Below are 16476 nucleotides of genomic sequence, written 5' to 3'. Positions count from 1 at the left end.
CAGCGTGCTCTTAACGTATACAAACTTACCCACCTATTCGACGTGTGCCAGCGTTTTAGCCAAATTTTGCATACGTCAGGCATACACTGGCTAAATCGTCAAGGTGTGACAGGGCCTTTCGGAGAGATGGCAGTGGGGTTTTTAACCAGATTGTTTAATAAAATCTTGGAAAGTGAGAGGATGCCAGAGGAGTGGAGAGTAAGTGTACTGGTTCCAATTTTCAAGAAAAAGGGTGATGTGCAGAACTGTGGTAATTAAAGAGGTATTAAGTTGTGAAGCCACACCATGAAGTTGTGGGAAAGAGTAGTGAAAGCTAGGTTGAGAGGAGAGGTGATGATTTGTCAGCAGCAATATGGGTTTATGCCATGAAAGAGCACCACTGATGCGATGTTTGCTTTGAGAATGTTGATGGAGAAGCATAGGGAAGGCCAGAAGGAGTTGCAGTGTGTGTTTGTAGATTTCGAGAAAGCTTTTGATAGGGTGCCAAGAGAGGAGTTGTGGTATTGTATGAGGAAGTCGGGAGTGGTAGAGAAGTGTGTGAGGATGGTGCAAGATATGTATGAGGACAGTGTGACAACGGTGAGGTGTGCGGGAGGAATGACACACCGGTTTAAGGTAAAAGTGGGATTACACCAAGGATCGACTCTGAGCCCTTTCCTGTTTGCAATGGTGATGGACAGGTTGACGGACGAGATCAGACTGGAGTCTCCATGGACTATGATGTTCGCGGATGACATCATGATCTGTATGGAGAGTGGGGAGCAGGCTGAGGCGAGCCTCGAGAGGTGGAGGTACGCACTGGAGAAAAGGGGAATGATAGTCAGTGGGAGTAATACAGAGTACATGTGCGTAAATGAGAGGGAGGGTGGTGGTATGGTGCGGTTGCAAGGAGTTGAGGTGGGGAAGGTGGATGGGTTTAAATACTTGGGATCAACTGTCCAAATTAACGGAGAGTGTGGGAGAGAAGTGAAAAAGAGAGTGCAGGCAGGATGGAGTGGGTGGAGAATAGTTGCAGGAGTGATTTGTGACAGAAGGGTAGCTGCAAGAGTGAAGGGGAAAGTATATAAGACGGTAGTGAGACCAGCTATGTTGTATGGTTTGGAGGCGGTGGCGCTGACAAAAAGACAGGAAGCGGAGCTGGAGGTGGCAGAGTTAAAGATGCTACGATTCTCATTGGGAGTGACGAGGATGGACAGGATAAGGAATGAGTATATTTGAGGGACAGCGCAGGTAGGATGGTTTGGAGACAAAGTGAGAGAGGCGAGATTGAGATGGTTTGGACGTGTGCACAGGAGGGAAGCGGAGTATATCGGGAGAAGGATGCTGAGGATGGAGCCGCCAGGTCGGAGGAGAAGAGGAAGGCCAAAGAAGAGGTTCATGGATGCAGTGAGGGCGGACATGCGGGTGGTTGGAGTGTCAATGGAAGATGTGGAGGATAGAGCGAAATGGAGACGGATGATCTGCTGTGGCGATCCCTAACGGGAGCAGCCGAAAGAAGAAGAAGATATATATATACATATATATACATATATATATACATAGATATACATATATATATATATACATACATACATACATACATACATATATACATATATACATATATATATATATATATATATATATATATATATATATATATATATATATATATATATATATATATATATATATATATATATATATATATAGACTCGAACCCACGACCCGAAATCCACGAGCCCACGACCCTGGCTGCTCGACCATCACCACTACGAGGAACCACCGCAAAAGACCCCAGTCCACGACTCTCACGACACACACCAAGAGCAATGGCCACGATAACTCCAAAACACTTCCCTTTGGACGGGGTGAAAACTTAATCTGGCTGGGGCGGAGTCGGCCCTGAGGTGATGAGCCTCCTGATTGGATGGTACGTGGCGGGGCGTCTCGGAGGACTGCCCCCCCCCGAAGAGGCTCTGTCGTGGTTTCCGGCACTCTGGCCTCCCATTGGCCGGAGCGCCTCGGCCCTGCTCGCCCTTCGCCCATTGGCTGGAGGAAACGCTCCATGCCTTTTCTCGGAGCGGAGCCTCGATCTGATGCGATGGAGGCTCCGCCCACGCCTTCAGCCAAAAACACGTGGGCAATGGGGTCGGTGGTGCGAAGAAGTGAAGGCAATTGATGTGAAAAAAAACTACCTTTAAAAAACCTTCGCAGCGCACACATGTAATTCCCGTTAAACATAGGGGATGGGGCCCTAACTATAAACACACACTTATCAAAATAACTAAGCTTGGGGACTGCTGTCTGTTTGTGTGCAAATGGCTTCCATTTTCGTAACAATCTAACTTCTCTTCAAATTTCAAGTCAATCGGATGAAAATTGAGGATTTTAGAAATCTCACCGAAGTTGTTGACCTTTGGCCTATGTTGACCTTTTGGTCAATGTTGACCTCAAAAATAATTGGCCAGTTCAACTCATTGACCTGAAATATAAATCCTCTTCAAATTTCAAATCAATCGGATGAAAATTGAGGAGTTTAGAAATCTCACCGAAGTTGTTGACATTCGGCCTATGTTGCCCTTTTGGCCTCAAAAATGATGGGCTTCTTCCTTATGACAAACTCTTCCATGTGGTGAAGTTTCGTGAAGATCGGTTTAAAATTATGACCTGTAGGCGACAAACAGACAGAATAACAAGAAGATGACATCGTGCAGAGCACTTGCAAAATCCACAAAACAAATTTGACCTCAAAAATAATTGTTGGTTGACTTCAATGACCAAATATGCAATTCCTCTTCAAATCTCACGTCAATTGGATGAAATTGACAATTTTAGAAATTCAGCCTATGTTGACCTCAAAAATAATTGGCTGTTGAATGCAGTGACCTAAAATATAACTTCTCTTCAAAATTCAAGTCAACCAGATGAAAATTGCGGATCTTAGAAATCCCCTTAGTTGTTGACCTTGGGCCTATGTTGACCTCAAAAATAATTGGCTGGTTGAATTCATTAACTTGAAATGTATATATCCGCTTCAAATTTCAAGTCAATCGGATGAAAATTGAGGACTTTCGAAATATCACCAAAGTTGTTGACCTTTGGCCTATGTTGACCTTTTGATCTTTCGACCTCAAAAAAATAGGCTTCTTCCTTTTGACAAACTCCACCACATGGTGAAGTTTCGTTGAGATCTGTTTCAAATTATGACCTGGAGGCGATAAACAGACAGACAATATCAAAATCGACGAACCAATATCCTTGAAAAATCTTGTATTTTGCAAGTAATAAATCACACACACACAGGAATATGTATTTCCCTTTATTTGAAGCATATTTGAAATGTCATGAATCAAAATGTTTTGTTCTCGTGAAACAGTCATTTTTGGCCTGGGTCAATATGACTCACTTCTGCATTATCGGGGTATTTCACTTCAAAATATTTTTCCCGCAATCCTGAAAAACAAAAAAACAAAGAACACACATAGGAACACGTGTTTCCCTTTAGTTGAAACACTTATGAAAGGTCATGCATAAAAATGTTTATATCACAAAGTTATAGGAGAACAAAAATCAGACCGAGTCAATGTCTGATTATAGTTTCAGATTATAGTCTGAGAACACTTCTGCATCATCGGTGGGAAAGATTTGATGATTTACTTTAATAATTCCTCAAGTTTCTTTCCCCTTAATAATCGAAATGCAAACATTTTAATCCTTTTGGAAGTGTGAAAACATTCATGAACACCAGAAAGGTTACTTGCAAACCTATCTTTCTCAGCCATTAATGTGGACTTGATTGTGGGATTGACAGTTCCCCTCCTTCTTGCTGTCATTATCGTTGCAACTGGAGGATTATTGTTCATCAAAAAGCGCAGGTAAACTTTTTTTTATTTCAATTTTTTTAGAATTATAAAAGATTGGTATGTTACCCGAAACAGAGATATGCACACTTACCTCTGAGCCATCGAGCCTGCATTCACATATTGACCCAGCTATAAACAGTCATGTGTTGTTTCTCAGACAGGGCGATGCATCGGTGAATCGTCCATTGGGTGGACGTTAAGGAGAGGTGCTCCACCCGTCGCTGCTAGCGTTGATTGAATAATTCATTCCCAGTATGCAAGGAACTTATGATTCTTAACGAGCATTGCAAAGTTGTCATTCACTTGTAATTTCCATCAAGCATAATAATTATTACCTGATACCAATGAAGGCCCATACTCTTGACTGAACTTTGAGGCATTCATGACAGGTTGAGAAACGGTTCAAGGTGAGACCCAACCCTCGAAACTGCCACTCCAATTCAGGAAACTCAACTGAACATGGCCAGAATTCGTAATTTGTTCAGGGTGCCGCTGATAGATTGCCTTCTATTTGCATAAGACACCATGGGACCTTTAACATCCACCAATGTCCAGTGATGGGAGACGGGTCATGCGGGTTAAAGAGACAATTCAAACTTTGTGTCAAAAAACTAAATTTCATGTAATAATAATTATAAATATTAATTTATCAGTTACAATTTCTTATAGAGAAACCCGTGGCAACCAGCGACAAGAAATGCAAAAATTCAGACGCCGCTTTTCTACCACCACGTTTGCATTGTGCCACACCTATGTTCGCGTTCACGTCTTCACTTGGCCATTCATACGGGACCCATGCTGGCATTCCCGAAATTGCAACGATAAGGCTGCTAACACACAAGGGAGAAAATTCCGGAAGGCATGATGTAATGTAATGTAATCCTGTAATCTGGCTTTCTGCAGAAGCTTATAAAGTAATGGTCATGTAGGGAAGCTTTGCTGAAGGCGAACAGATGGGTGGCTGTGCGATGTCAAGAACATTCCAGCATTTTCTGGAAGTTTCTCCAGTGCATTTAACTTATTGCCAAAAGCATTTTTAAAACTCTGAAGAAGATACTATTATGTGGACTTCTTTGTTGTCAACACCATGCAAAGTCTTGTCGCTGTAATTGAATTATTCTCACAAGTTGATTCTAGATCACTCAACATAGCATTGCGCACATTTACAGAAACAACATTTTGGATCATCTCTATCTTATATCAACTGCATGAAGTATTTGCATGTCTTATTGGCAGGACATCTGGTCAAAATGTGGTTGATGAAACTTTAAAAAAATATTTGTGGGTTATCGATAAGTTTGATGAACCGATTTGATGTTTTGTCATGATTAATATCTGTCATGTTATGAACTGCAGGATTAAGAAAAAGGAGGAAGTTCCTCATGACTTGTCTTTAAGGTAAGGAGCACGTGTTATGGATTCGCATACACACATTTGTTTGTTGAAGTCAATATTGATTTGTTTGGAAATTTCACTTTTTGTCCTTTTGTTCAGGTGCCAGAACACTTCAATTTCATTGTCACAGTAAGTTGTGCTTAGTTTTCTGGTCCTCATGGTTTCACTTGGTGTTGTCCATAAACTGAGCGATAAGCTCGCAAATTTGGTGTTTTTCCCTTCACAAGACGATCAAGCAATTATTCCCTTTGATGTATCCTTGTTCAGATTGTACCATATCTTGTCCCGAAAGTTCATGTCGATGTGCAATTTTGAATGTTGTTGTGTATTACAACGAATGTGGGAGTAGGCCATTAGGCCTAATAACCCCACACAATCTTACCAATATTTTTCATCAAAAGTTTCAAATCAAATTGTGATAAAAAAAAAAAGCACATTGTGCTAAAGGTACTATTCGGGTCATGGATTCATACAGACATGTATAATTAACTTCATTGCCTGCCCTTTGCTCCTGTAGGTTTGACAATTATTACTGTGACCTTGAAGCCAACTCGGAATTGGGATTTTCTGAAGAGTTTGCGGTAAGTTTTATGAGCAAATTGACATACCTAGAAACGGGACAAAAGATTATTTTCTTCATGGATCCTGCTCAATGGTCCTGTGAAAACATTTTCATTTTCATTTCATGATTGTTCAATAAAAAGCTTTGTCGGTATGACTCGGAGGCCTTGTATTGCTAAAGGCCCTGTCACACCTTGACGATTTAGCCAGCGTATGCCTGACGTATGAAAATTTTGGCTAAAACGCTGGCACACGTCAAATACGCTATGGGTAAGTTTGTACACGTTAAGAGCATGCTGGCATACGTCGTAGTACGCTTGCATTCGTCTTAGTACGCCGAGCTGTTAGACAAAGTTTCCATGCTTGAAATTTTTCAACGTATGCCAGCGTATGACTCACACATTCCGCATAACGCTGGCCATAAGTTGTAGGCACATTACGCGATCGTTGACACACGTTACTTGTAAGTTACTCATAAGTCGAAACACGTCGAGGTAATGTTTAGCGTACCCGAAACTTATTTCTAACCTATGAGTAACGTGTTGTAGGCACGTTACGTGATCGTTGACACACGTCCACACACGTTTTTTGTAAGTTACTCATAAGTCGAAACATGTCGAGGTAATGTTTAGCGTCAGTGTTCCAGACTCCCTGGTTTTTTTTTTGTTTGTTTGTGTTTTTCTTCGGTATGACGGTGATGTTGACACTTCGATTTCTCGTGCGGTTATAATATAATATAATTAATAGGCTGCCGCTCAACGATTTAAATCATAGCCGCACTGGAAATCGAAGTGTCAACATCACCGTCATACCGAAGAAAAAAAAACCAAAAAAAACAGGGAGTCTGGAGAACTGACGCTAACCATTACCTCAACGTGTTTCGACTTATGAGTAACGTACAAGTGACGTGTGTCGACGTGTGTCAACGATCGCGTAACATTCCTACAACTTATGGCCAGCGTATGCGGAACGTGTGTCATACACAGAGTACGTCGATAAATTTTCAACATGCTGAAAATTTCTCGACGTACTCGGCATATGACGACATATGCCAACGTACTACGACGTATGCCACTGTGCTCTTAAGATATACAAAACATACCCATAACGTATTCGACGTGTGCTAGTTTGGTTCGGCAAATTTTTCATACGTCGGCATACGCTGGCTAAAACATCAAGGTGTGACAGCGGCTTCACACTTCGATGTCGAGTGCGGTTATGATTTGAATCGTCGAGCCGCAGCCTATGAATAGCCTACGCCACGTGATCGTCGGCGATACGCTGCCGCGCGCTATGCATAAGTTAGACTATAGTTGGGCATAGGTTGTGAACGCCAACAACACGCTCAGCATTCGTTGGTATAAGTTATCTTTATGTGATTAAAACTTTCTGTGTACGTTACTAATACGTTATGCATACGTCCAACACGTTATTATATGCCCAAAACCTTTTTAAAACATCAATAGTTCAGCGTACACCAGCGTTTTACATACATTTTGAGACCTTGCCATACGCTGGCTAAAATGTCATGGTGTGACAGCCACTTAATGTTTGCATTGGGGGGAGGGGTAGAAGAGAGAGTTGGATTGACCCGAGAGAAGCATGAAACTAGGTGGGGTTGAGGTGTGGGGAGAAGGGAGGAAAATGAGGGGGGGTGGGGGTCGAGAGAAAGGAAATGTTCTGGGTTAAGGGAAGACAAAGTAATTCAAGGAAGGGAATTAGACACCTATGGAGAGAACAAGGGTCGTGAAATATAGTTTAGCCATTTTGACGTGTGTGTGCGTGTGCGTGCATGTGTATGCAAATTGCTGTTGTTGCCTGCTATCTCCACATGTGAAACACAGAGATTCATCAGGTGTGTGTCTGTGTATGTATGTATGTATGTATGTATGTATGTATGTATGTATGTATGTGTGTGTGTGTGTGTGCGTGTGTGTGTGCGCGCGTGTGCGCGCGCATAACATTTCATTCTCTTTGCTACCCCCCACTCCTCTCCTCATCTTTCCCTTTCTTGTCCCCCCCCCCTCACCCCACCAGCCCCTCTCCTAATAAAGTGCAGCACTCTCCTCCCACACCCTTCTCTTTCTCTCCCTTTTCACCCCCCTCCTTTCTTCACTCTCTTCATTCTCACCCTCCTCTCTATCTTTCTCTCACACCCACCCCCACCCTTCACACCCTATCCCTCCCAGAGCATATAGCGATGTGTGGCGAGGCATTGCTCCCCCCTCCCTTCCTTGTTCTCCCCACTTCCTTGCACCCCCCTTCTTCATTCTCTCTCTCCACCTTCCTCTTCCTCACCCCAACCCTTCCTTGCTCTCTCCCCGTTCCATTCTCCCCTCTCTCTCTCTCTCCCCCACTCCTCTCTCTCTCTTTCCCCCTCCTCACTCACCCCTCCTTGCTCTCTCACCCTCTCCCCCTTGTCTCTTGCTCCACCACTCTCTTAGTATTCCCGTCAGCAAAGTGACAGGTGGTATTTGCAAGTATACAATAAATCATCAATATACCATACTCTTCACCGAGCCTCGTTTAACCAAAGCAGCCTCTTGGGCAAAGGGCTATACTGGGGGGTTTACCGTTGCCTTCGCACAGTAATTCAGAGAAGGAATTTTTATTTGTTCAGAGCACCGGCAATAACTCGCTCACTCTTGATGAAAGACACTGTGGGATCTTCAATATCCACTGACAAGCAGTGCTGGCAGTCGAGTCCTGCTTTACGTCCATCCAATGGATGGCGCACACATTGATGTCTCGCCCTGCATGTAAAACACCAGGGTGGCAGTTTATAGATGGGTCAATGTGAGTGCATGTACCTCTTATCTATTCTGCCAGCCCACATAAGAAATATACAATTCCCAACTCTGAAAGTCATCAGTGAATTTTTCATGTCCTTGCAGAATCTTCAAGATGTCGGAAGATATGAGATGATCTCTGTGGCTCGTCTGCCAGAGAGTCGGGAAAAGAACCGCTATACAAACATCCTGCCATGTAAGTTTAAATACTACACCACCAACCATTCAAGAGTTATTCTCAAAACTACATCAACGATGGAGGTAGTAAAGCAGAAACATTAGGCTTTAGGCCTTGGTCTCAAGTCAAGGCTGACTGGTGGTGCATTTGTTCAAGTCAGGTGCTCTTCATTCAGAGGAAGCACCATTAAATCTGAGGCGACAGGAAAGAGCAAGGAAGTCGTGGGCTGCATGAGGTTTGAAAAGGCTCGTTTTCGAGAGCATACTGCAACGTGCCCAAGGCAAAGACTGTGCGTGAGATCAATGAAGAGGGATCCAAAATGGCATCGAATTGGAAAGCAAGTGTTCGTAAAGCAGTAACTCGAAAGGAAAGTGTATCTACTAGAAAAGAGAAGCAAAGACGAGGAAGGGAATAAAATTATGTGGAAGTTGTAACATGGTGGTTGTTGATGATGATGTTGCAATTGAATGCAAACTCTGCAATTTGTGGTTCCATTGCAAATTCCGGAATGTGTCGACGAAGTCATATGACATCATAAATGAGGAGGCAGAGGCCAGACACTGGTACTGTACAACATACAATGAAACAGCCGGTAACATGTTCAAGATTATAACATCACTCCAAAAGGAACAATCCAGCTTGAAGAAGGAGGTGTAAAACTAAGGCATTTCCTGTGGTATCCAAGGCAATCTCCACTCATGGCTCACAGACTTCCTCTCCTTCCTCCACAGACCCAGCTATCACAGCCAACGTGTGGCCCTAAATGGAATTCTCTCATCCCCTCTTCCTGTGCAGGCTGGAGTTCCTCAAGGCAGCATTCTGGGCCCTGTTCTTTTTCTGGTTTTCATCAATGATCTCTCTGACTCTCTTGAAAATCCTCTTTATTTCTTTGCTAATGACTCCACCCTCTGCTGTTCCATCTGTAATCCCTCAGACCGGCAAGCAGCAGCTTCTTCGCTCTCTGCAGACCTGGATAAAATCACAAGGTGATCCAACACGTGGAACATGTCTTTCAATCCTGACAAATGTCACTCTCACTATGTCTCTCCGAAAGGACCATTTAGATCAACCCGTTCAAGTCAGCATTGGAAGGCCACTGGACAAATCATCCATTGAAGCACCAACCCTACCAGAGGAATACATGTATCAGTGTTGTAATGAGGGGCAAATAAGCATCGCTTTCAACCTCTACATCCAAGTAAATCCAAGTAAGTGTGGAGGCTCAGATTACCATTGACGTAATAACTGATGAACCAATCAGTGTCATATCACATAGACAAGCCTATTTATGCACGCTCTCTCACAGCCTGGTTCTCTTGCTGTGATTCAACCTTGTATTGAGAAGTACAGCATGAAAATCTTTGGTTAGCATGTCGTGTTTGTTTTCTTCTATATTAAAGTTCTGCAGCACCAAACATCTGTTCCAAAATCGAATCCATTCGTCCTTGTCATACAACCCAACCTGTCCACCAAGTTTCGTCCAAATTGTCCTTAACTTTTTGAGATGTCCTGCTCACAGACAGACAAACCAACAAAGGCAGAGAGACAGAGTAATTACGTGATCGAGTCCGCCGAAAATTAATTTAGGCTTATTTTCGACCTCTTTGAAATTTTTCGTTTTTTCGGTCACGGTGCTAAATGGAGGCTTTTTCTTTGATTGAATGATTGCATTGCACTGTAACCTTTGTTCAAAGACTTTCAGTAGAGGCTACTGTTAATAACAACGCTGATATGGTTTGTTCAACTTTGTGATAATCCTAATGCACTGTCACAGACTGTCGAGACCACCGAAGCAGCTCCCTGAGCAAGGCTTGTACTCGATGATTTACCATTGTCTTTCCAGCAGTAGTTCGGGTAGGAATTTGGACACAGTGTGGCTGAGAGCTCGCTTACTGTTCGCGAATTACACCATGGGGATATATAACGTCCACCAACTAAAGTCAGTAGATTGGGTGCCCAGTTTAACATCCATCAGAGGGACAGCACACACATTGATGAATAACCCTGCCTGGGAAACACTGGGATGACAGTTTATAGCTGGACCGAGATTCAAACCCAGGCTAGACAGCTAAGAGGTGAATGTGCTTACCTCAAGGCCATCCTATCAGCTCAGATCATATCTTAACGCACTGCTAATAAACAAACTGCTATTGCATGTTGTAGTTATACATTTAAAATGTATCTCGTTTGGTATCATGTATTTCTTCTGGATGAATGTTGAGTTTTACCTGTGCATTGAGCTTTTCAAACGCAGGGCGGGAAGGGCTGCCGGAAATAGGAGACAGCCGAACACATGGACAGACACCATATATATATATATATATATATATATATATATATATATATATATATATATATATATATATATATATATATATATATATATATATATATATATATATATATATATATATATATATATATATATATATATATATATATATATATATATATATATTTATATATATATATTTATATATATATATATATATATTTATATATATATATATTGTTACGGCTGTGGAAATTCGCAATACACCAAAAAGGACCTTAGATCCATTATGACGATAAGTAATTGTGTAGTTAGATTTCCCCACCGTTGTTTAGAGGGAATTTCCGTGTTCACCGGGCTGTGATCCTTTGAGATAGCCGTTTTTCTTTTCTCTATCATTATTTTGGACCAATCATCCCCCAACAACCAAATTGCCACCACCAACAACGCCCCCAAACAACTACAACTCAAACACGTCCACCTTCGCCTCTTTACCTCCACAACTCCACCCGCAAACATCGCTTGACCGCCATTCTCAAACAACGCCCGCCAGCAACCAAATCGCCACCACCAACACCCTTCCCAAACCACCGCAGCAAACTCCCACCACCTCCGCCTTTCTACCACACGTTGGGCCATGGGTTGTGAATGAGTTCCTTTCGCCTCGAAAAGCAGATCAGGATTGACTCACGCCCACTTTTCTTCCATCCAATGACTGAGCATCAGGTGATGTAGCCCCGCCTCCGAACCCGCTGTGATCCAGAAATTTGCATATACGTTCCTCCCCCGGCCGATATAAGCGCGAGCACAACACAGCTCGCGGCAGTCAAGTGGGAGCAGTGGAGTGGTGGCAGTCAAGTGTGTCGGTCACGGCAGCCAATTCTGGAGTCGGTGGAGTGGCAGTCTGGAGAAGCAGGAGACGGGGCAGTCAAGTCTGCAGTGTGTCGGTGTTGGCAGTCTGGAGAATCGGGAGACGGGGCAGTCAAGTCGAGTGCAGTGTCGGCGGGGCAGTAAAGTCGAGTGCAGTGTCGGCGGGGCAGTCAAGTGGGAGCAGTGGAGTGGCAGCAGCAGTGTGTTGGCAGTCAAGTGGGAGCAGTGGAGTGGCAGCAGCAGTGCTTCGGCAGTCAAGTGGCAGTCAAGTGTGTCGTTCGCGGCAGCCAAGTCTGGAGTTGGTGGAGTGGCAGTCTGGAGAGGCGGGAGACGGGGCAGTCAAGTCGAGTGCAGTGTCGGTGGGGCAGTCAAGTCGAGTGCAGTGTCGGCGGAGCAGTCAAGTCGGGAGACGGAGCTCAAAGCCGACGGGAAAGGCAGACGGGGAGCGCCAGAGAGAGCTCACCGACCACGCCAGGAGCACGAAGCCAGGCGCAGCTACGCTGACATCGCGGCTTGCCCGCCATCGCGCCATGAGGGCGTGGGTAAGACCCTTCGGTCTCGTGGACCTGGCTGCTCATCCAGGTTCCACGCGCATTTGGTCCACGAACCTGTCTGCTACCCTTGCCTTTGAGAGTGGCTTTTCCTTTGCTTTTGTGTAAATGCATGTGTTGGCGCCGTCTTATAAGTAAAACTGTTTACGTGTGCGTGTGAATTTAAGACTTTATTTGGTTGTAATTCTTGCTTTAATTTGTTTGCTTTTACTGTATACGTGCCTGAATTACTGTATGGCTGTAAAATACGTGCTTATCTGAGTGTGGAATAAATGTGCTTGTTGAACTGTTCCCCGTTTCCTTGCGTCCTTTCCCTTGTTTGAAAGTTCCATCTTGCATCACGGAAGGAATTGGTAGAAGGGTGTAAGCACCCGGTAAATAATCACGTCCGTCGGGGCTGGCGATAGCACCGCTCGGTTATCACTGAAGCACGGAACGGACCGCTTAAGCGGTTCGTGTCCGAGGCCGGCCAGCGGCGAGGTACGATCGCCCGGTTAACTACCCGCGCAGGTACTTAGGTAGGTCAAGTTTGGCGAACAACCCTATCCTGTGCGGGTGGCCAATTGGTACGATTGTGGTGGGGTCGAAAGACCCACCCGTGACTAGCTCCTGGCGGTAGTTCCAAGGAGGGTCACGACTGAATTGTCCAACCGGTGAGCGATGCGGTCGCGATTTGAGTTACGTGGCCGATCGCACGCCGGGTGGACTGAAATTCATAACAATATATATGAAAGTACAAAACAGCAATTGCAAGCAGCAAGCTGGACCAAAAGACCATTTAATGAGATTTTTGTAAGAGCCATATTGACCACACCAAATATCAAATTAATGGATTTGGACGTTTTTCTTTTCAACAGATGACGTCACAAGAGTGATTCTCTCAAACGAAGGTGGCAAATCAGATTACATCAATGCCAGTTTCATCCCGGTAAGATGAGTGTGATGCAGCAAAGCAAATGCTTACCAAATGACAACTACCATGAGCAAGTTGTCCAGATGTACTGATGGCTGAAATACTTCCGGAAATTGTTGCTTTGTGCATCCAGGGCAAAAGCTCTCCTCGAGAGTACATCGCGAGTCAAGGCCCCATGATGGGCACACTGATAGACTTTTGGCGTATGGTCTGGGAACTTGGAGTTTCCAACATCATCATGCTCACAAAATGTGTGGAAAATGGAAAGGTAGTCAAAACCACATCTGCAGGGTGCATGACAACCACACAGACCTTATGAGTCAAGCATGTATGAATCGCCTTCACTCAATATCTAATGTATGTATATACATATATAAACAAGGTACCCATCACTGACGAGCTCGTCAACGTCTCGCCTCAAATGAGTGTGTGTAAGTAAAAAAGGGAATTCAGTGTAAATATTCAGTGTGCAGATATCACAGTGGATGGAACTGGTAACCTTGGCAACCACGTTACATTCCACCAGGGAAATTTTCAATCCATGCTTGTTGTACTTCTGAAGTACTACTTGGGATTGAGTGTGATATTATAAAAGCTTGGCTGGGAAACTAATTTCAGCACGTTTTGGGCCTACCACCTGATGGAAGATCACCAAAGTTCTTTCCATGCCAACCGACACCGACAGGCACCTATCCCTCTCCACATCGCTTCTTCAGTCCCAAACCTGCCGCCTCTCTCTATACTCCCCATATAGCTTTGCTTTTGTAAATTTCCATTCGGTATATCTCACAGAATTTCATTCTGGTTTCCCATTTGATGATCCATAGATCAGTCTTTTCAGTTTCACTTTGGGATATCAGTTTTGATTTGTCATCGCAACTTGTGATGCAACGCGAATGGTGCACGAAAAATGTCAAAAATGATTTTCGGGGGAATGTTTGTTGATTTTCTAAAGGGTGTAGAGGGGTCTAAAGTGGCTTAAAGATAGTAAAAGGTCAAAAAGGGGTCTAAAGTATTTTAAGGGTGTAAAATGGATCGAAATGGCTAAAGAGGTCTTAGGACGAAAGAGTAAATGCGGTCTGATAGTTAGGGAATTTTAGCAAATTGTATTGACCATCTGTGAAAAAATTGCTCACCAAAAAATTTCTTCACTAACGTATTCATCTGGGTGTCTACTAACACCTATCAATTAGTGCAAACCCAAATCCTTGTGGAAAATTCTGGGGAGACAATCAAAGTTCGGGTGCTCAGAGGGCCTGTGCGAAAAAAATCGGAAAAATTAACTTTTGCCAATATTGACTTGTGGGATGTCTAACTAGGGGGTTATTTGGGGGTGCTGAATTGATTCCAACCATTAGATTTGAGGAAAAATGAATTCCTGGCCATAACATATTGATATGATACATTTTTACATATCTCAGACTGTTTTGTGGTAATTTGGCTCAATTGATTCAGATTGTTCAAATTGTGCTGAAACCAGCATACAACATTTTTGAAACCACTGCTATATTGTTGCTTGTACTTGTGCTCCTGCTCAGTAGAATTCTCTGTGTTCGCTGACGTTAGCCAAGAGCTTTTAGCTATAAAATTATTGTGTACCGGACTCAATAGAAGTTGAATATATTCAACGTAGAGTGGACCTATTAATGTTAAAACACATCACTGTATGTGTGTTCTGTCTATTTTGTGTCAAAATTCCTCTAATCTAACATATGCACCAAGGATAGTCACTGTCTTTGAGGAGAGGATGGCAGAGAGATTGAAGATCTTAGCTGAAGGAGGAAGGACACCAGCACTCTGGGTCTGGTACTATGGCAGAATCGACCTCATCAAGGTATTCATCAGGAGTGAGCGTGTCCCAGACCACACAGGTCATCTGAGCTGCATCATTGGAATGCTCAATACCTTCGCAGCAGCGGGCCACCATCAGTACGCAAAGGGAGCAAGGCTGTATGTACAGCTGATGCATCAGCGACAGGAGAGTCCCATGTTCCAGGAAACTCTATCCAAGTTCACTTTGTACGGCAACCATGTCGTCAGGTACTCAGACCATGAATGGTCCGGCACATGGACCGACATCACGATAGAAACCACACTCATGTGTGAGGCAAAATCCTCCGGTGGTCTAAACAGAGGCCGCTTTCGGAATGAGTCTTCTCATAAGTCTTGGGTTCAGACTCTGAACCACTTCTCATTCATTCACCAAGAGCTAGAAAGAAGTATGGTCAAATGTGGGGTACCTGTCCACATCGACGTTAAAAGAGCCCAAATTAAGAGAGATAACGATGCTGTCAACACCATAGTTGGGTGGTTGGAGGAGGTCAACCCTTTCAATGCCACACGGGACAAGAAGACTCTGGTGTCCTTCTCAACTGGGTTCAGCAGCACTCCCGAAGACCAAGTCAACGCTGATCAAGCAGAAGAAGTTGGCAGAGCCATACAGGCTAAGATGGATGGGAAAACTCTTGTGGATGCAATGGTAACCAAGCACAAGGTCAAATCACTTGCAAGCCTCAGATCTAGACTCAAAGTCAATGGCGAGAAGCTGGTCATTGACTCACTGAAGCTATTCAACTGCCTCATTGTCATCAGTGAGCGTGAAGTCAAGACCAAAGAAGCTCTGCGCTTTGAGTTGACACCAAAACCAACGTCTTTGTTTGACAAAAATCAAAAGTTGCGAAAGCCAGACAAGGCTGCCCTCGCAAGGTCCCTGAAGGCACCTGTCGAACAACCCCCCTGCACAAGCCTTGTGGTTGATGGTGGGTGGCTCCTGCACAATGTCAATTGGGAGGCTAACCTTACTTGGAAGGGATGTTGCCGAGAGCTACCTCCGGTTTGTGAAGTCCATGGGGAGCCATCACCTCTGGATAACGGTGGTCTTTGACGGATATGGCAGCTCCACCAAGGACCATGACCACTTGAGACGAACAAAGAATGCATGCTGTGACATTCAGATTCGTCTTGATCTCAAAATCATCATTGCAAGAGAAAAGTTCCTCGATAACAAGAACAACAAGGCCCAGCTCGTTCTGCTCCTTGCTGAGACATTTAGTAGGAATGGAATCAGTGTACAGCAATGCTCCGATGATGCCGACACCTCCA

General features: G+C 43.9%; 1 protein-coding gene across 11 annotated transcripts in view; it reads left to right on the top strand.

Moving 5' to 3' along the window:
- The window catches only part of LOC147034806 (receptor-type tyrosine-protein phosphatase beta-like), a 133635-nt gene that overhangs the window by 81860 nt on the left and 35299 nt on the right, over positions 1-16476 (top strand). For 9 of the 11 annotated variants that reach the window (XM_085889746.1, XM_085889739.1, XM_085889778.1 and 6 more), the window contains 7 exons: positions 3761-3857; positions 5202-5243; positions 5340-5369; positions 5758-5821; positions 8696-8786; positions 13319-13389; positions 13508-13642. In XM_085889746.1, the coding sequence (XP_085745872.1) occupies positions 3761-3857; positions 5202-5243; positions 5340-5369; positions 5758-5821; positions 8696-8786; positions 13319-13389; positions 13508-13642 (530 nt within the window). Of the gene's footprint in view, positions 1-3760; positions 3858-5201; positions 5244-5339; positions 5370-5757; positions 5965-8695; positions 8787-13318; positions 13390-13507; positions 13643-16476 lie in introns of those variants that run through there. The other 2 variants (XM_085889808.1, XM_085889788.1) reach the window with 2 other exon arrangements.

The sequence above is a fragment of the Eptatretus burgeri genome, chromosome 1 (assembly GCF_056783735.1).
Source record: "Eptatretus burgeri isolate ZD-2024b chromosome 1, Ebu_testis_v1, whole genome shotgun sequence".
Classification (NCBI taxonomy): Eukaryota; Metazoa; Chordata; class Myxini; order Myxiniformes; family Myxinidae; genus Eptatretus; species Eptatretus burgeri.
The sequence above is the reverse complement of the archived record's forward strand: the minus strand, read 5'-3'. Positions and strand labels throughout refer to the sequence as shown.